The following is a 19427-nucleotide window of genomic DNA, read 5'->3' on the forward strand; positions in this document are numbered from 1 at the left end:
ACTGGGATGGGCATCCCTTCCCCAGACCTAGGACAGCCGAACGTTCCTCCAGCATCCAGAGTGAGGAGAGATTCCGCCTCAGCACTGCCTCGAGCTCTGCCTTCAGCTCGCCTCGGCCCCGCGGGCAGGTCACACCCCTCCTGACGCTTTCTCCTCTTCCGAACGCCACCCACCTGGGTACCTGAATCTAGCAGGCGTCTCTGCCGTTCACATTAGCGCCGGGCGACCCGGAAGGCTATCGGGCTGGGCCCCGCATGGCTGCGCTTGTCAGTTGCGCCTTGGTGAGCGCTCTGCGCTCTGTCTTTACGATTTCTGAAACCATCATGTGATATGAAGGGGCGGGAAGAAGAACCTTTGGCTTGAGCGTCATTTCTCGTGTTATTTTTCGAGTATCAGTTTCAGTCTTGGTTTCTGTTCTGTGGAAGCAACAGTGTGATTTCCGTATACTCGCCCGTGCACGGCCACTTTGGGTCCAGAAGGGAAAAATCCAATTTCTAGAGCTCATCTGTCAGTTTGCTTCACACAGAGAGCACTCTGGGATGGGTCACTGAGACACCGCCCCCGCCCCCCCACCTGCTGGCTTTTAAGAGGAGGTACCCGGCGAAATGCTCTCCAGAGCCGAGTCAGGGAACGCTCCGGGCCGAAGTGAGCCGGGAGGAAGAATGAGCCGCCCGCTGGCACACTCCGGCCTCACTGCCTCTGCCTCTGTCCACATGTGGGTGAGGGGGCGGGAGCTCCTGTGAGGCCCGAAGCCACAGCTGGGGGTCCTCAGTGGCCACCCCCGGGCCCCTGCGTGGCACTAGGCACAGCAGCTTTTCTGCCTCAGCTCCATTTTCTTTGAGAAGTTTCCCCAAAAGCCATGGGGACATCCCCCTCCCAGGGATCTGGACGGGAGTGAAGACCCAGTTAAAATGTTCCCACCTCTGATTTGCCAAAAAAGAGAACCAGAGAAGTGGCATCGGCTCCCTCTCCCTCCAGCACCCACCAAGCCGCCCTGCTGCAGGGCGCTGGCCGACCTCTGCCCCTCTCCCCGGCCACTCACCGCTGTCTCCTGGGACCGCTGGGCAGAGTCCAACTCCCCACTGAGTGCTGCCTCCTGAGCTGGACTGTAAGCCTCCTGAGGGCAGGGACTGCATCTCCCTTCCCTCACCCTTCCAGGGCCTGGCTCAACATAGGGCAAGTTATGTGTAAATACACGTGGCGCGATTCGCTGCCAGAACCCAGAGGAAATAAAAATAGAGCCTGTTCACCATCCAGGTTCCGTGCGCTCTGCCCATGGCTCTCAGAAATAGTGTGAATGGCTCACCTTCGGACACCTTGACCCGGGTCCCCACCCAACCACTAAAGGGCCAGAGTGAGCGACAGAGTGTGGCTCCGTCCCTGGAGTGCGGGGTTTCCAGGGAGGTGAGGTCCCTGGGGGATGCGTGGAGTCCTCAGCGATTGGGGGAGCCTCTGTTGGAAGAAGAGGTCCCTGCAATCAAGGCAGCCCTTCATTTCCTACTGTGGAGAAGCCGCTGGGTCCCACCCCTGTGACTTCAGGAGACAGCGGGTCTCCCCCCACCGCTTAGAACCCAGGGTGGCTTGAGAACGGCATTTGATCCGACACTAACAACCCCTCTCAAAATTGTTTTGCAGCAGATACTGACTGATGCGGACGTGTCGCCCCGGGAAGGCTGCATCAAAAAGGTAGGAGTGCTCCCCTGCGCCGCCTCTGCTCCCAGCATCCTCGGGGCTCCTGTGGGGTGACTGCGAGCCCAGCCATCCCTGAGTTAACAAGCGTGTAGTCTCGGTGTTGCTGTCAGGTCCTGAGCGATGTGTCATGTGCGGACTGATATGTGCCCAGGACGGTGGCTTTGCTGTAATTAGGAGGGATGCTTCTTTTTACTGTGTGGTAAGAGGGCAGGGCAGGGTCCCGTCACTGTAGGGTCCCAGGTACGGGGCCGTCTGCCACTCTCCTAACTCCCAAGCACGAGGGAGAGCCCTGTACCTGTGGGAAAGCTCCGGGCCACGCAGAGGACGGGAAAATTAAATAAACGCAGGTTGTGTTTATTTAACTGTCTTCACTGGATACTCTCATGAAAAGGATATGGGGAAGACTTGGCTGCAGATTCAGCAAAGCCTTTTGCTGCACTCGCAGCTTCCAGAGAAGCGTCGCTTTAAATAAGCAAACCACCAGGCGAGAGAAAAAGTGTCCGCGTGGCATTACCCACGGCTTTGCTGACTGGTGGTGGGTGACGGCTGGGGGACAAACATCAGCTCAACAGATTCAGAGGGAGAACTGTGCACAGAGAAACACGCAGGTCCCCGGGGAGGCGCACATGGTCACACGTGTCCCTGGATGTGCACACTGCAGGAGGAGGAATGGCCGGAAAGGCAGCTCCGAAGTCTGGAACCCGTTCAGCAGCACAGCTCGGCCCCCATGGGGTACGCATTGCCTGCACACACACGCAGACACCCACAGACACAGGCACACTCACGCGTGGGGGCTGATCTCCTGTTTTGGGGAGTCTTCTAGTAAAATTAAAGTAACGGTCCCTCGCTTGGCATCTTTGCTTCAAAGCAAGATAAAATTTAGCAAGTCTCGTTCACACATCTCCATCCAGACAGCATCAGGGCACCATGGGGGCTGCAGGCACGGGTGAGCCAGCGCTGAGTCAGTGCCTACTGAGTGCCATTACAATTCCGTCAAATTACAACTGGGTTCCGTGAACAGAACAGGAGCTGGATGGGTACTGTCGGCCTTGTGGTTAGGAAGGCCTGACCCCACCCCCTGAGCTGAGGTTCACGCCATCAATACGCCGTTTTCTCCCAAAGTCAAAGGGAAGCGCTGTGCTGGTTTCGCCATATCGCAGTCTCTGAGCCGAGGCATTTGGGCAGAGCTGCCTGTGAGGCGCAGGGGACCCACCATCTGGGCAGAGCTATCCTAGAGGCACAGGGGCACCTGACCCTTCTCTCCAGGTTCAACCCCAGAACACTGATTTTGGAGAAAGCGTGGCAGTGGAGGCTTTTCTCGGCCCCGTGGCGACCCGCCAAAGGGCCTCTGGCGACCCACGAACTGTTTTCCCTGCTCCGCCCCATGGCTCATGGGGCTGCGTCTGGCCCCCTGGGGTCCTTTTGTCCAAGGACAAGGTGTCTGCTCTCAGTCTCCACCGAGGCCTTCCTGTGCCCGTGTCTGACCACGCCACGGCCCAAATTCCAGTGCTGGCCTTGTCCGCTGTCTCTCTTTCTCCTTTCCTGCCTGTTTAAATGAATTGACATCTTCTTAAAGGACACGGAGGAGCAAGAAGCAGTAAGCGGGGCTGCTGTGTTTCAGAGAACTGCGGCATTTTCACTTCCTTGCAGTCAGGGCGAATCCCCCGGGTTCTCGAATCAGCCTGAAATCCTTGTGTTTTCCACCCACGCGTCCCTGACCCGCCTGACGTTTTCGAGACGCCCTCCTTGGCCCCACCTCTCCTGAATGCCTCGTGGAGGTGGCCTGGCAGGAGGTTAGACTGGGAACGGTTTATGCTAGGATGGGTTGCCTGCTCTAGGAACAGGGGTCAAGGCAGAAGGTCAAAAGGTCAAGTCTACATTTAAAGGGCCGGAGGAGGCAAGTGCTGGCTGCTTCCGAACCAGAATGAAATCAGACAGGAGGGTGAAGTGGGCACGGCCTTCTGTGCCTCTGGGCCATGCTGGGTTTGCCTTTTTGTTTTATACGTGGGGCCATCAGGTCTCACCCGACGTAGCTCAAGGTCATTCTTGAGAGCAGCTCCCAGGATGGGTGTGAGGTGCCATCCAGCCGGGGGTCTCCTACTTCCAAGTGCCCAGAGCAGCAGGCGTCCCTCTGAGGCAGGCCCTGGGAAGGCTGGCTGGGAGCCTGAGCTTCCGCCATCCCACAGAATCAGAGCAGACGCAACACACGCAACCCCCGGGGCACCACCGCAGCCACAGGAGCCCAGTGCAGGGTACAGAGCGGCATCGGGGGCGTTGGTGATGGCCCTGTCCAAGCAGGCCTCCTGACCCCAGCCCAGGGCTCCTCCCTGCCGCTGCTCTGCAGGCCCAGTCTGAGGGCCTGGGGGCTGCCTGGAGGAGGCGTCCTCACCCAAGTCCACTGGAGGGCGAGGCCACCCACAGCACTGCCCAGGAGTTTTTCCAGCCTTGCACTAAACTCAGCACCATCATCGTCCAGGGGATGTTTGCCAAGGTCATGCTGTGGGAAAATCAGATCCCTAACCCCAGGGCTCAGACTGGACCCATTCAGTGACATTCCCAGGCACTCTGGGGCGAGGGCAAGGGGAGAGGGTCAGGGCTGAGAGACTGAGAGACGTGAGCTAAAATTCGAAGACAAAGGCTTCAGACTCGGGGCCAGGAGGACCAGGACACACAGCCCTCAAGTGACCTTCCGTCCAGACGGAAGGCCCCGCCCTGAGAACAGATGTACTATTTAGAGCTATGAACATGGGTGCACCGTGCGGATTGCTAAGGTGACTGTGCCGTGGTGCTGCGCTGAGGACGAATGCTATGGACGTGGGTGCACCGTGCGGATTGCTAAGGTGACTGTGCGCCGTGGTGCTGCTCTGAGGACGAATGCTATGGACGTGGGTGCACCGTGAGGATTGCTAAGGTGACTGTGCACCGTGGTGCTGCGCTGAGGACGAATGCTATGGACGTGGGTGCACCGTGCGGATTGCTAAGGTGACTGAGCCGTGGTGCTGCGCTGAGGACGAATGCTATGTATGTGGGTGCACCGTGCGGATTGCTAAGGTGACTGTGCGCCGTGGTGCTGCGCTGAGGACGAATGCTATGGACGTGGGTGCACCGTGCGGATTGCTAAGGTGACTGAGCCGTGGTGCTGCGCTGAGGACGAATGCTATGGACGTGGGTGCACCGTGCGGATTGCTAAGGTGACTGTGCGCCGTGGTGCTGCGCTGAGGATGAATGCTATGGACGTGGGTGCACCGTGCGGATTGCTAAGGTGACTGAGCCGTGGTGCTGCGCTGAGGACGAATGCTATGGACGTGGGTGCACCGTGCGGATTGCTAAGGTGACTGAGCCGTGGTGCTGCGCTGAGGACGAATGCTATGGACGTGGGTGCACCGTGCGGATTGCTAAGGTGACTGTGCGCCGTGGTGCTGCGCTGAGGATGAATGCTATGGACGTGGGTGCACCGTGCGGATTGCTAAGGTGACTGTGCGCCGTGGTGCTGCGCTGAGGATGAATGCTATGGACGTGGGTGCACCGTGCGGATTGCTAAGGTGACTGTGCACCGTGGTGCTGCGCTGAGGATGAATTCAGTGCAATCCCTGGTTATCGGACGAGGACTCTGGTTTATGGCTTTTGTAGTTTGGGTCACCCAAAGGCGCAGTTGGGAGCATTAAAATCCTCATGGGGGAACGTGACGGGGCTGCGTGACCTGGCTGTGGGCAGCTCCTGTGGGAGCGTGATGGGGGGCGGGCAGCTCCTGTCTCTGGCCTTCAGTTCATCCACCTCTGGGAAGATTATGCTTCCTGTTCTTTACCTGCCTCAGTGACATGTGAGGAAGTTAATTCAGTCATCGGCTTGGCACATGAGCTGCAGAAAAGGGGCTATTTTGTGGGGAAGCCTCGGTTAGGAATTCTAAGTATCAAGAGAGCAAGGTCTCTGAAGGGGCTGGATGCGGAATGACTCTACTCAGAATTTACAGGCAAGGGCGGCCGGCCGGGGGTGTGTGGAGGCCTGGGATTCGAACCCAGGACTGTGACTGGGGGCAGGGCTCCTGTGAGAGGTATATAGCTGCCTCCCATCAGCCCCGCCCCTGCCCCAGGAGGGTGGAGCCACTGCCAGGCCCAGGGGACTGTCGTCCCCCACCTCTCCTGCACCCCTTTGGCCCCACCCTGGCCTCCCGTGTCCCCTCTGTACCCCACCCGGGCCCCTGCAGCCCGTGTGCCCACGCAGCCTAGAGCTTTGGTGCTGGCCCACACTCGCCCTGGTTGCCCTCGCCATCCCAGCATCCGACCTGGTGCTCCCTTGGCACGTCATCGGCACTTCCCAAAAATCACATTGGCTGTGGGTCGGGCCGCGTTGCGCCGCGGTGCAGGGACCTCTGGGGCCGCTCCCTCCACAGAGTCCCTCTTTAGTCTCTGTTTACTTAGAGGGAAAGCCCCGGGCTGCTGGAGAGCAAACATCTGCGGGAGATAATCTAGCCAGTTGTCCATCCATCACTCGGGGCGCGAGGCTCCCTGGAGAGCCCGCCGGAGCCGGTAATAAAAAGGCCGGGCGAAGAGGCTTTGGGGACGAATAAAGAGCCGTGTTAAGGGCTCGCTGAAAATGGATGGAAGACATTATTAAGGCTCAATGGCCATCTTATCAAAATCCAATAGGATAGACATTTGGCAAAAGGCTTAAATTTATTCTTTGACTTTCTGGAGGGCTTGAATTTATCCGTTAACAAGAGTGTAGTCCACCCGGGAGATGCTATCAGCTGAGAGAATTTTGATTCAATCTCTGGGATCTGAAAGGGGAAACATGGCCCCGAAGCCTTTCCCTTTGTCCAGTTCATCGTGCTTTCCTCTCCGCTCTTGAAAAGGAAGGACGTGTTAACACAGAGCGGGGAACAGAAACAAAGGGAAGTGACCTTTTCTGATTTTTATTTTCTCTTCTCCTCCGCTTCTCTACCCCCTCCTCCCAAAAATAAATAAACCGTGAGTTGGCAGGGCAGGGCTAGGCCTGGGGACCTGAAAATGCCCCTTCAGAAGCTTCGGGAAAACCTTCCATCCCAGCCAGCCCCCAGGGCGAGGGGCGGGAGCGCAGAGGCTTAGAGGAGGGTCAAAAATAAATCGAGCTAATAAAGTCATTCCACCGGAAGAGGGGCCGGTGATGGGTCCATAAATCTCTCCCCGTTATTATTATTACGTACAAAATGCTACAGGTCATAAAAGCCATCTGATAGCCCAGGCTCGCGTTGTCCAAACGGGGTGATTGATTGATAATTATGATAATTTGTGAAATGATTATTTGGATGTTAGCACCGTGGCCTGTCCCACTGGGCTGTTGTGAGGACGTTTTCTATGGCCTAGCCTGGGCAAAATGCCTCCGGTAACGAGGAGCCCAGAGGTCTCCTGGGTTCTTCCCGTGGGGACTGTAGGCTAATGAAGGATGACTCCCAAGCCAGGGAAGGTGGGAGCGAGACAGACCGGCTACTGCTGAGTGTCTTTTGTGCAGCAATTACCAGAGGAGGCCACACACCCTGAGGTCGAAGTGCGGCTGGGACCAGGCTTTGACTCCGGGCAGTTTGCGAGGCGGGATACGCAGAGTTCCTGGCCGCAAGGGGCTCTCTGCGTTCAGCGCAGCACCACGCAGCCAGGGACTGCTGTTCAGTGTCCAGTCCTGTGGCTTACTGTACTCCGTTTGGATTGCTTTCCCCCCTCAAAGAGGCTGGAGGGCTGGGGAGGAAGGGAGTGGGTGGGGAGGGAGGGAAGGGATGGGCTGGGGAGATGGCGAGACCCCCAAACCCGGGGCTGCAGGAGGAGGCGCTGCGACGCACACGTGGGGCTCCTCTGCTGGCTCGTGCAGGAACTAGCAGGCTCTCTGGCGTGTCCTGGATCTGAAGGCTTTTTGCGGCCGCCCCAAGCTTGGTTTTGCTGAGGCCTGTGCCCGCAAGCTGAGTGGAGCTCAGACCGCCGTTTCCCCTGCTGCCTAACCGGCCAGCCAGCAGCACAGAAGCCGCCGGAGCACCGTCGTCAGCAGACTGCAGTTTACCTTCCCGCGCGCTTTATTTCCAGAAAAGAAACCAGAAGAGAAACACACCAAAGTCCCTAGCCCCCAGAACCCTGCGATCCAAATTATTAATTTGCATGTGGGATCAGTTATGTCTTTATGAAACCCAAGTGTGTGGAGCTGCCCCGGAGACAGCCCGGAGTTGATTTTGATAATCTCGGGCTGAATAGACTCGCCTCGTTGCCGTAAGCCGCGGACAAAAGGCTGGACAGTGGCTGAAAGCCCTTTGACGACATGCCTGTCCGTCCATTGTCCCGGGGTTGCTGATAAAAGAACCGGGAGTCCATTAATTCAGTGAATGAACATATAGTAAAGTCAGTCCCGTCCTGAGAACAATAATGTGGAGGTCAGCTACGGTTGCCATGGAAACTAAGTATTCCTAAGAAGTTTGCATCCTTGATTTTGCTGAATCAAAGGCTGCAGGCGGAGAGGTGTAATTCGGCCTCTGAAAGTCGGAGCGCGCTGCCCGCGCCATCCCCTTCCCGAGGCAGCGCTGGGCCAAGACCCTGGGGACCGTCAGCCGTCCCTGGGGACCAACCCAGGTGCCCAGGTTCTGCCCTCTCCATCCTCTCGCCCCTCCCCAGCCCCCCCCCCCCCCCGGCCGCTCCCGGGATCCTGTTTCCACAACTGTTGCAGCTGGTCTGGAAAGGCCGCTTTGCTCCCGAGGCTCCCGCCCCCAGGGCAGAAATCAGGCCGGAGGGAGGGCGGAAGGCACAGCTCCCGGGGCCTCCAAGGTGGCAGCGGCCCGGGTTGGACCCTGACCTCTCGCCACCACCTCGCAGCACCTGAACTTGCCCCCGGGGTAGGGCAGTCCCACGGGGCCCCTTCACAGGCTGATAAGGGTGATTAATGTGCCGTTAGCGTGGCCCAAGGTGAGTTCTGGGCAGCTCCCGGCTGGGTGACGACTTTATCAATGTAAGCTTTTTGCCGCCCTCCCCCATTCTAAATTGAGTTGATTCTACTTGCCCCACCCCCACCTCAACGGAAGAATCCCTTAAATCAGTGGCAGCCGTCAGATTAGGCTGGGAGAGGTGCAGTCATCTAACTCCCTGGCAGTCGTTATCACTGCGGCGCTGTCCTGCGTATCTGAGGTGACTTCTCTCTGCTCTGCAGGGCCCCAGGGCCTGAGGGTGCAGGGGGCTCAGGCTCAGCCTGGGGAGGGGCGTTGTTCACACACAGGCAGCCTAGGTCCAGTAGTGCATGGGGGATGTGAGGGTTTAACTCGTCCTTTCTGTGTGTGAGTGAAGGAAGAGCCTGGGTTTCTTTCTCACCCTGAAGCATCCCTGGGAAATGTCTGGAAGGTCTTCTCACGTGCAGCCTGGAAGAAGGCCCCACGGAAGTGAGCCTGGAGTGGATGGAGCCTGGCAGGCAGGGCAGGGGCTCCGTCCCCCACCTCGGGGTCCCTGGCTGGCCGTGAGAACAGGTGGCTCTGGGGACCCTTCTGTCATCGAGAATGACCTGTCGTGCTGACACTTTATGCTGAAACTTACATTCCAGTAGCAGACAAAACGTCACAAATTTTAGAAGGGCACACCGAAACCTCACCTTAACCCCGAGTTAAACAGAGGGGTCTCCCACCTTGGAGACCCAGAGGAGCTGGCCCAGGCCAGAGCCCCTTCCCCGCCCACCCCTGCTCTTTGGCCCTGGCTCTGCCAGGACAGCGCTGCCCCCAGCCTTGAGCTCTGGGCCTTGTCATTTGCTTTCCTCCTTTGCTGTGGGATGGTAACAGTCTCATGTGCTGCGGGGCTTGGGGGTGGGGTGGTGTGAGAGCGCAGCGGTCAGGCACAGCTCTGGGCACGCGGCATCTGGGAACCCGCTACCAGGCCTAGGCTGCTCTTCACCAGATGTGGAACAAGGGACCAGTCAGGCCCTGCTCGGCTGCGGTGGTGGGAACCCAGCGGCTAGGGTAGGGGGCCCCTTGGCAGACACCTGCCTCTGAAGTGGCATCATGGCCCCTGCAGGGGTCAGGGTGTGCAGGTGCCGCCCCGGAACCAGCACCCTCTCCCCGCAACCGAACCCACACTGCAGGGTGCCCAGGGCGGCCCCGCGGTTCTGGCCACCTAGGCAGCTCCCGCAGCCGGGCGCACGGGGAGAGCCTGCAGCAGGGCACCCCTCGCCAGTGCCTGGTTCTGAAGCGGGATTTATTGGCTACATTACCAGCTTTATAGGAGCCAGATGGTGGCGTCAATAAACCCCGTCGGTAATCTTCAGGTGGGTGCAATATTGAGTTAATTAAATTGTGCCGCACTATTAGGGGAGAAAACAGAGCAGCTCTGAGCCGGCTCAAACACACACCTCGGCAAAGTATGCGGTAATTGGTTTGGGCGGGGACTTCTCTTCCTCCCGGCCACACCGCCTCCCTCCCAGGTCACCTGCCAAGCCTTGTTACTCCGGTTCTCATCACCTGGGCGTCTGCGCACTAGTGAGCTGGGTGGCTGGGTTCCCCTCCAGAGTAAAAGAGGGCAACCCTCCTGGGAGCTGGGGCTCCTTGGGCCCCTCCCGTGGCCCGGCCCATCACTTTCTGTGACAACATGCTGTGCCCCCCTCTACCTGAGCCCTGTCTCCCTGAAGGTGAGGGGACCAACAGCCCCAGCACACTTCGCTCTCATGGTGCAGGTGGAGCGCTCCCGGCTCAGAGGGCGGGGCTCTGAGGTCCTGTGGTGCCCAGCGGTGTCCCTGTGTGGGCATTGGGGGCTGGGCTCTGAGGTGCTGCTGTGTCCAGCAGTGTCCCTGTGTGGGCATTGGGGGCCAGGCTCTCAGGTCCTGCTGTGCCCAGCAGTGTCCCTGTGTGGGCATTGGGGATCGGGCTCTGAGATGCTGCCATGCCCAGCGGTGTCCCTGTGTGGGCATTGGGGGCCAGGCTCTGAGGTGCTGCCGTGCCCAGCGGTGTCCCTGTGTGGGCATTGGGGGCCAGGCTCTGAGGTGCTGCTGTGCCCAGCAGTGTCGTGTGGGCATTGTGGGCCAGGCTCTGAGGTGCTGCCATGCCCAGCGGTGTCACTGTGTGGGCATTGGGGGCCAGGCTCTGTGGTGCTGCCATGCCCAGAGGTGTCCCTGTGTGGGCATTGGGGGCCGGGCTCTGAGGTCCTGCGGTGCCCAGTGGTGTCGTGTGGGCATTGGGGGCCAGGCTCTGGTGCTGCCGTGCCCAGCAGTGTCCCTGTGTGGGCATTGGGAGCCGGGCTCTGAGGTCCTGCGGTGCCCAGCAGTATCCCTGTGTGGGCATTGTGGGCCAGGGTCTGAGGTGCTGCTGTGCCCAGTGGTATTGTGTGGGCATTGTGGGCCAGGCTCTGAGGTGCTGCTGTGCCCAGCGGTATTGTGTGGGCATTGGGGGCCAGGCTCTGTGGTGCTGCCATGCCCAGCAGTGTCCCTGTGTGGGCATTGGGGGCCGGGCTCTGAGGTGCTGCTGTGCCCAGCAGTGTCACTGTGTAGGCATTGTGGGCCAGGCTCTGAGGTGCTGCTGTGCCCAGCAGTATCGTGTGGGCATTGGGGGCCAGACTCTGAGGTGCTGCCGTGCCCAGTGGTGTCTAGGCCGGGCCCCAGGCAGGCCCTGAGTCTCTCAAGTAGAGGGAGGATTTTCTCTGGCTTCTTGGGGCCCAGGCCTACTCTAGACCTGGAATAAGGCTCTGGGGAGTGTAAGGGCCTCACGCCCAGTGGAGGCTGTGCTGGGGGTTCCTGAGGCCCGTCTGGCTGGTGGAAATTTTCTGCAGGAGGTGGGCCCCTTGTGGAAAGCGGTGTCTTCCCACCTTACCTAAGAAGCCAACCGCTGTTAGAGGAAGCACCTGCCCTGGGGCTGGAGCTGGTGGGCACAGGGTGGGACAGCCAGGTCCACGGAGAAGGTTCCAGATCCACCAGCACCCCCGGTTCGTGTTCCACGAGCCAGCTTCTCTGCTGGGGGCACTGGCTTCCTGGGGCCGACGGAACCCACAGGTTTGTGGGCCGTGGGGGTCCTAGCTGGGGCTGGTGAGCAGCGGTGCCGAGCCTCTCCGTCCTGCCTCGATGCCATAGCAGGTTCCAGGCGGGTCATGAGACGGTGTGAGTTCGGCCTTTGTTGAGGGGTGGAGGCGGGAAGGGGGGTCACGTAGGAAAGAAGGAGAAAGGCAGGGGGGCGTGGTCGTGGAGATGTGGGACTCCCCTCCCTGGCTCCGACGCGGGGCTGTCCTCTACCAAACCTCAGCCGCGTGTGCAGGGACGGCTCCAGCCCGCGTGCTGCTGCTGCTGGGCTTGTCACTGTCGCTTACGGAGCGCTCGCCAGGCGCCACGTGCTTTACAGCTTCTGAGATTCTCCTGCCTGTATCCCCACATCAGCCTCCACATATCTGTCCCCACACCAGCCATCCAGGTAGTATCACCCCGACCAGGCCACGTCGGAAAATAAGGCACTGCACCCTTAAATGCAGGAGATGGTTTCCAAATGCCAGCCTGCAGACTGGGGTCCTGAGGGTCGCGTGTAGCACACAGCAGCACGCGACCTCCCAGACAGCTCTCAGCATGAAGCCAGGGCCACCCCGACTCAGGAGCCCAGCCCACGGGACTGGGACTGGAAAACAGCCTCAGGAGCTCAGCCCGCAGGGGCACTGAGCTGTCAACACACTGGGGCTCAGAGAGAGGCAAGACGGACCGGGCGGAGTCCTGGGAGGGGGTGCGGTGTCTGGCTGTGGCTGCAGTGGCACAGGGCGGGGTGGGGACAAGCCACCCCCAACTCGATGGCTCAAAATAACACGAGCCGCCCCTCCTTATCGCGTGCGACTCGGCTGCTGTGGGCCGGGGGCAGGGCTTGGTCCACCCTGGCGGTTGGGCCCAGTTTGTCCTGACTGCCTGCCCTCCTTGGACGCCGGAGCTACCTGGGGGCCTGCAATATTCCTGGTGGCAGCAGAAGAGGATGGCAGACATGCATAGTCCTCGTCCTCCTTAGGCCTTGGCTCAAATGACCCATCATCACTTGTGCCCAAAGCCAATCCCGTGGCCACACCAACAGCACGGGGTGAAATGAGCACCAACTCTCGGGGGAGGGACATGTGGCAGAGAGCAGGTACGTGGCATGGTGGCAGTGCCTCGCCTGCGACTGGGGCAGGCGAGAACAGCTCAGGCCGCCCCTTGCTTTCCTTGACACTGAGTTACTGGTAGTGAAGACAGCCAGGAGGGGGAGGAGAGGAGACGTCAGGATAAGAGAAGACAGACCGGCCTGACCCAGCCAGTCTGAGAAGCCTGCGTGCTCCACGCCTCCAACCCCATGGTGCTCTGGACAGAGCAAGGCTGTAGAAGGACCAAAACCATCAGGGGCTGCTAGGGGCTGCGGGGAGGGATGGGTGGGCAGGGCATGGGCTCAGGGCAGGGGCAGAGCTCTGTGTGGCGCTCCCAGGGTGGGTTCACCCCAGTTCTACATTCATGCGGTGACAGGGACCCCTCAGGTCAGCTGTGGACTTCCATTAATCATTCGTCCATTGTACCAAGAGCATTATATCAACGTAGGGTGCTCCTAAGATGGGGAATTGCTGAGTCAGGGAGAGAAGGAGTCAACGGGAACCATGTACTGTCCACCTGTCTTTCTGTGCACCTAACATTACTCTAAAAAATAAAGTCTATTCACGAGAAAAGAGTTTCCAAGACGTGGCATATTGTGTGCAAACACGTGCACGCGCATCAGGACACACATGTCTGAAAAACCCGGCCGGAAATACTTTTAAATGGTAATATCACTTATTGGCGAGATAGCGGATGATTTCTTAAGTGAACACTGACGGGCTGTTTTACTTGTTAATATGTTCAGTGGAGCACGTAGGGCCATGCCAGCCTGCAGCAAACGCTCAGCAAGTGGTAAAGGTAGCTCCTGAGCACGGGTGGTACCTGGAGTCCATGGATGGCTCCTCTAGTTGCTTGGATTCTAAAGTCCTCCAGGTCCAGGGTTGTGGGTCATCCCTTCATGTGTGTCGGTGCCATGACCACCGTTGACCCCGGTATCTGGCTCTCTGCCTTCCAGGAGTGAGGGAGGACGAGACTCTCAGCACACCTGGGGTTGGGTGGCACATCAGGCTGGTATGATGATGTGCACTGCCCACTCTAGGCTGGGCACCAGCTGCTGATGTGGTCCCTCCATGGCTTTCTGCCCCCCAACGCTGCAACCAGAGTCCCAGAGAGCTCCCCAACTTCTTATCACCAGCAGCACCACCCTGCCAGGTCACACTGGGCCTAGGAAAAAAACAGAAGTCACACATTTATTTAGGAAAAACAAGACTGTTATTTGGTTAAGACACTGAGTTTTAGAGGCTGTTTGTTACGTTGGCATAACCTTGCCCACCCTGACTGATCTGCTTACTGTGTGCCTTGTGTTAGATTCAATTCTACATTTTCAAAACATCCCTCATTCATTCATTCACCCATTCATTCATTCAACAAATACACCTGCCTCGGAGTCTTGCAGGCTGGCGTTTGAAAATCCTTTGTTTAATAGTGCTGCCGGGATTCAACCAGCCACAGATTGAAGCCCGCGCTGATTTACCGTGATGACGTTTTATATAAGAGACTTGAGCATCCTTGGGTTGGGGTACCCCCAGGGGTAGGAGGTGCGTGGGAACGAGTCTCCCCACCCACGCAAGGGCTGGCCGTGTTCAGGAAGTGCCTACTGTGGGTGGGGAGCTGTCCTGGGTGCTGGAAGCGCCTACTGTGGGTGGGGAGCTGTCCTGGGTGCTGGAGACGTGAGGTTGGATTCCAGCAGGCTCACCAGACTCCTCCTGGAGTGTGAATTCATCTGGGACTTCAGTTACCTGCCATGAAGACCTCTTAGGACTTGACTTTGGGTGTCCCAGTTCCCTGGAGAGCTCCAGCTGTGAGAATCCAAATGAGATCATCCCAGACCTCGGAGGGGTCGGGAGGGCCAGCGTCCACCGTCCTTCTGCGCTGAGATGCACCCGTCCTGCTGCGGTGGGCTCGGCTGCGGCCCCGTACTTTGCAGATGCCGAGGAGTCGCTTTCCTGGAGCAACTCCTCTTCTCATCTGTTATCTACGGGGGGAATTATGAGGATAACAAATTGAGTTTGGCCAGAAAGAGTGGGATTCTTAATGTAACAGATTCCGCGTGAGTGTACCGTTTTCTCATTTAGTAATATTTCCCTTTTTGAATAATACCGTCTTTCAGCGTTGGCCTCTTTTTATGCTAACAGGATTCATTATTCCACCTGACACTGCTTCCATCAGCCAGGGCTGCACTGGTGAACGGTTTCTTCTTACCCAGTTAACAAGATGTTTCTCCAGCATAGTGTTGATAAATTAAGTAATAAAAAGCAAGACGTATTATTTTATGCTGGAACCTCGCCTCTGTTATTTCTGAGCAATGGCCAAGACTCAGATTATTAGACACAGAAATGTTTGTGTTGCCTGGGATGGAAAATTATCACATAAAAGGAGTCTGGTCTGGTGTTCATCACGGATCAGCTGAGAGGAAGCGGAGATATTCGGAGACAAAAAGCCTCCACCATGGCCGGCTCACGCTCGCCGGGTCAGAGGGGAAGGGGCGAGCACGCACGGCGGCAGCGTCTGCCCAAGACTGGGCTCCCCGCTCAAGCCAGGCCAGGGCTTTCTTCTCGCCTCCCAAACCCGAGGCTCTGGGTTACTGAGGCCCCGAAAGGGCAGATAATTATTGGAAGAGAATCTGAAGCCTGGGCACCCCAGAGAGCTGCAAAAATAAAATGAGGAGGAGGAATTTTGAATAGATTTTTCCTCCCTTTGTATTTCTGTTTTGGACGAGAAATGCAGAGGTGGGAGCAAAAGGGAACTGGCAAGGTGGAGAAGGCAGCAAATGAGGCCGGAAGGAAGGTCTGGATCGGCGGGCACCCTGGGTTGGGGGAGCTGCAGGGATGAGCAGCACCTCTGCCCTGCGTCTGCCCACACGCAGCCCTCCGGCAGGCCATGCCAGCCCAAGGGGGCACATGTCACCTTCGGCTCACCCATGAGGAGGGACAAGAGAAGAGACTGGCTTGAAGCAGAAGGTCCCGGGGATTCCCTCCAGGGCTGCGGCTGGGGCTGGGGGACACAGCGCCTGGGCCTTGCTCACCACAATGACTGTGCCGGGCCATGCAGCACCTTCCATGTGCAAAGTCAGGCCACACTGGGCTTTGGCCTGGGTGGCAGAGGCCACCCCCACAGCTCACCAACAGATGATCTTAAGGCACAGCTGGTGAGTGCTGGGGCCACACAGCAGCCCTGGGAGCAGCTGCTTTTCTTCCCCTCCACCTAATTGTGAGAAACTCACTGCCCAGGGCCACACAGCCAGTAAGTGGCAAATCGGGCCCCCCAAGAATGCCCTGAAACCCAGACCAACTAGTGAACAGGAGGCCGGGGGCAAGGGGGACCCAGGGAAGTGTTTTGCAGCCTATCCCGCAGCCCTGCATCCAGGTTTCTGAGGTTGGAAAGAATGTGGTCCCCAAAACCAGCCCCAAGTGAGGGATTTCTGCGCGAGCCGCCTCCCTGGGCCTGGGACGTGCCTCTCACCTCCATGGTGGGACCCTGCCCTGGGCCTGGGTTGCCCCCTCTCCATGGTCAGGCCGGGTCCCAGCTGTGCCCCCCCCATTAATGCAGCAGGTGTCATCTGTGCTTCCCTCATCCAGGCTTCCTTACAGGGCGCCCAGGATCTTCCACTACTCAGCTGTGGCCTTCAAGCTCTCCCCAGAGTATCCTCCAAGCCCCCTGCCACTTCTCTGGGCCCCTGGTTTTCCAGCATGACACCTCCTTCACACCTCCCCACACAACTCCAGGAAGCCTTGCATCTCCCCTGTGGTGCACCCCTCAGGGACCCCCTTCTGAAACCCCACTTTCAAAGAGAAACTCTCTTTGCTCTTCAAACAGCTTTCGTTGTTCAAACCCAAGCAAGTAACCGCGACCTGGCCCAGCAGGGAGAGCTTCCTGAGCTGTCTGGATTCCTGTGGTTCTGGGGGACAGGCCCCAAGTGCAGCTCCACAGGCCTTTGGGGTTTTACTCAGCTCTAACCCCACAGGCTGCCTCTCTGCTAAGCCTCTTCTGAGCTGCTCCAGAACCCCCGTGAAGGTCTGTCCACAAGCACTTTCTGTGGGCCTGGGAGATTTAGTGGTGAAAAGAACTTCCTGGAAGGTAAAGGACTCTGTAAGAAACTCCTTTATCCTACTGACACCTTGATTTCCTCATCTGTAAAGTGGAAATAATAACTTTTGCTTCAGAGTTATGGTGGTGATTATACAAGTTGTATAAAGCACACTTAAAATAGCACCTGGCACCTGCTTGAGACTCTCAGTGAGATCAAGGTTTGGGTGATGATGGTGGTGATGAGGATGATAATGAAGATGAAGACGATGGTGCCCATGGTGGTAATGATAACGTTAATGATGAAGGAAATGATCGTCGTAACTTTGATTATGATGGGGCTGATGATGATGATGATGTCGGTGATGGTGACGATGATGGTGGTGATGGTGATGTGATGTTGATGGTGATAATGATGTTGATGATGGTGGTGATGGTGACGATGATGGTGATGATGATGGTGATGGTGGTGGTGGTGCTGGTGATGGTGATGATGGTGATGATGGTGATGATGGTGATGGTGATGATGGTGGTGATTGTGATGATGATGGTGATGATGGTGATGGTGATGATGATGGTGATGATGGTGGTGGTGCTGGTGATGGTGATGATGGTGATGATGGTGATGGTGATGATGATGGTGATGGTGGTGCTGGTGATGATGATGGTGATGATGGTGATGGTGGTGCTGGTAATGGTGGTGCTGGTGATGATGGTGATGATGATGGTGGTGATTGTGATGATGGTGATGGTGGTGATGATGGTGATGGTGGTGATGATGGTGATGGTGGTGATGGTGATGATGGTGGTGACAGTGATGAGGGAGATGATGGATAGTAATGATTATGTTGATACTATTGATAATGATGATGATCATGATGAGCCTCAAGGTCCCATCTAGACACAGTCATTACATGGGAGAATCAAAGAGTCCTGGAGAGGACAGACATCAAGGGACCAGAAGACCCGAGGAACTTCAGTTCTGACTCCGTCATCAACCAGTGTACCTGGGGCAAGTCACTGACACCCAAGGCCTTGTTTTCTGACTTGGCAACACGGGGTAGACACTCTGTGACCCACTCAAGTTCCTGGGCTGGGGAGGACCCCAGGAGATAAGGCATGGAGCAGCACTCCGGAGCATACTTCACAAACATGAGGCATTAACAAGAAAAAAAAAACAGGAAGAGGCGGAAAGAAAACTCTTGAATGTCCCTCTACCCTGGTCCTCTTAGGTGACCTCTCACACAGAGAAGCAGGCCTTGGGGAGTGAATAAGAAATACAGGACTTCCTGCGAGATAGCAAGTGAATTGTGAGCCGCGAATTACTTTTCTCCTTTGAAAAATGATGTAGTCAGGTCAAAATGTTTTTGCATTTCAAACACTTGAGTTCCTTTGTCCTTGGGGCGAGATGACTTGGTTTCCATGCAGCCTCACAATGCGTGGAAACATCCTTTAACTGCCAGACGGGGCTTCCGATAAGCCTGCCAATTCATAGTGTGAGTTTGGAGAGCTGGAGACGGGGTGAGAAAGCCGAGGCCTTTGCAAAGTCTGTTTACACAGTGGAGAGAGTCCCTTTCACCCTCTCCAGCAAACAGGCCCGGAGGCCGGGTGGATGACCTGTACACAGGGCTTGCCCACCAGCCCACCCCCACACCAGACCCACCTAACTGGGTTCCAGGGGACACCTGCCCAGACAGCCATGGAGCCAGATCCCCAGGGGCCTTCTCCATTCCTCCTGTGACAGCCCGGCCTGCCTCCTGAGAGAGGCTGGAGAAACTGGCGTTCCTGGCAAGCCATCTAGTCCCCGCCCTCCATCCTGGCTCCGTTCAGAAACGTGCCCCCGGGGCCAGGTTTGCCCAGTTGATGGGGGTCTGGCCTGCAGCCTGCTCAGCTCCTGCTCCCATGAGCCACGAGGCAGTAGGAAGAGACCAGAAAGAGCCGTCATCCCACCCCGCGCCCTGTCACCTTTCCTTTTCTAAGCCACCTGCTCTGCTGCCCTTCGAGTTGAATGGAAGCTTCCAGTACAGGGAACTTCCAGAGGGAAGGACTGAAAACTCAGCCTGCTTGTTTATTTGACTAATGTGCCCTCAGGCCCTTGTGTTTTTAGCAAGCAGTTCCCATTCTACAGCTGAAGAAATGAGGCACAGAGAGGTTAGGTAACCTGCCAAGATCACACAGCTGTGAGGGGCTTTGAACCCAGGCCCTGTGGCTCCATGTGCCACACACAGGCATGAGCTCCTGTTTGATCAATCAATGTGCATTTGTGACCCAGTTGGGTCCCTGGGCTCTGAAGACCCAGGACTCCCTCCTTCCCTCAGGACTCCACCTTATTCTGGTAACATGGGAATCCAAGGGACAGCCCCACACTTGTGAGTCGCCAGGAGTCCGTCCAAAGACAAAGCCAGCCAGCAGGAAAAAGTCAACCAGAGGGAGCAGGAGTCTTGCCCTGGCACCCACAAGGAACCGGCTTCATCAAGGAGCCTGGGGTCCACAGTGTCGCCCCTGGCGGGAGGCACGGTAGCTCAGAGCCCCTCCCCCTGTGTCCCCGACTCCTGGTTGCAGGCTGTTCCTGGCCACTCCTCAAAACCAGAAAATGAAGTTGGAGGGATGGGCTCCCTTACAAGGGGGTTGTGGGGAAGGGGTGCAGC

General features: G+C 57.5%; 1 protein-coding gene across 1 annotated transcript in view; it reads left to right on the forward strand.

Moving 5' to 3' along the window:
• Positions 1 to 19427, forward strand: part of PRDM16 (PR/SET domain 16) — a 368424-nt gene that overhangs the window by 168763 nt on the left and 180234 nt on the right. Inside the window, exon 3 of the mRNA XM_064363712.1 lies at positions 1636 to 1686. Within this exon, the coding sequence (XP_064219782.1) occupies positions 1636 to 1686 (51 nt within the window). The remainder of the gene's footprint in view (positions 1 to 1635; positions 1687 to 19427) is intronic.

This window comes from Aotus nancymaae, unplaced genomic scaffold (assembly GCF_030222135.1).
Source record: "Aotus nancymaae isolate 86718 unplaced genomic scaffold, 86718_ANA_hifiasm-v0.15.2.pri h1tg000053l, whole genome shotgun sequence".
Taxonomy (NCBI): Eukaryota; Metazoa; Chordata; class Mammalia; order Primates; family Aotidae; genus Aotus; species Aotus nancymaae.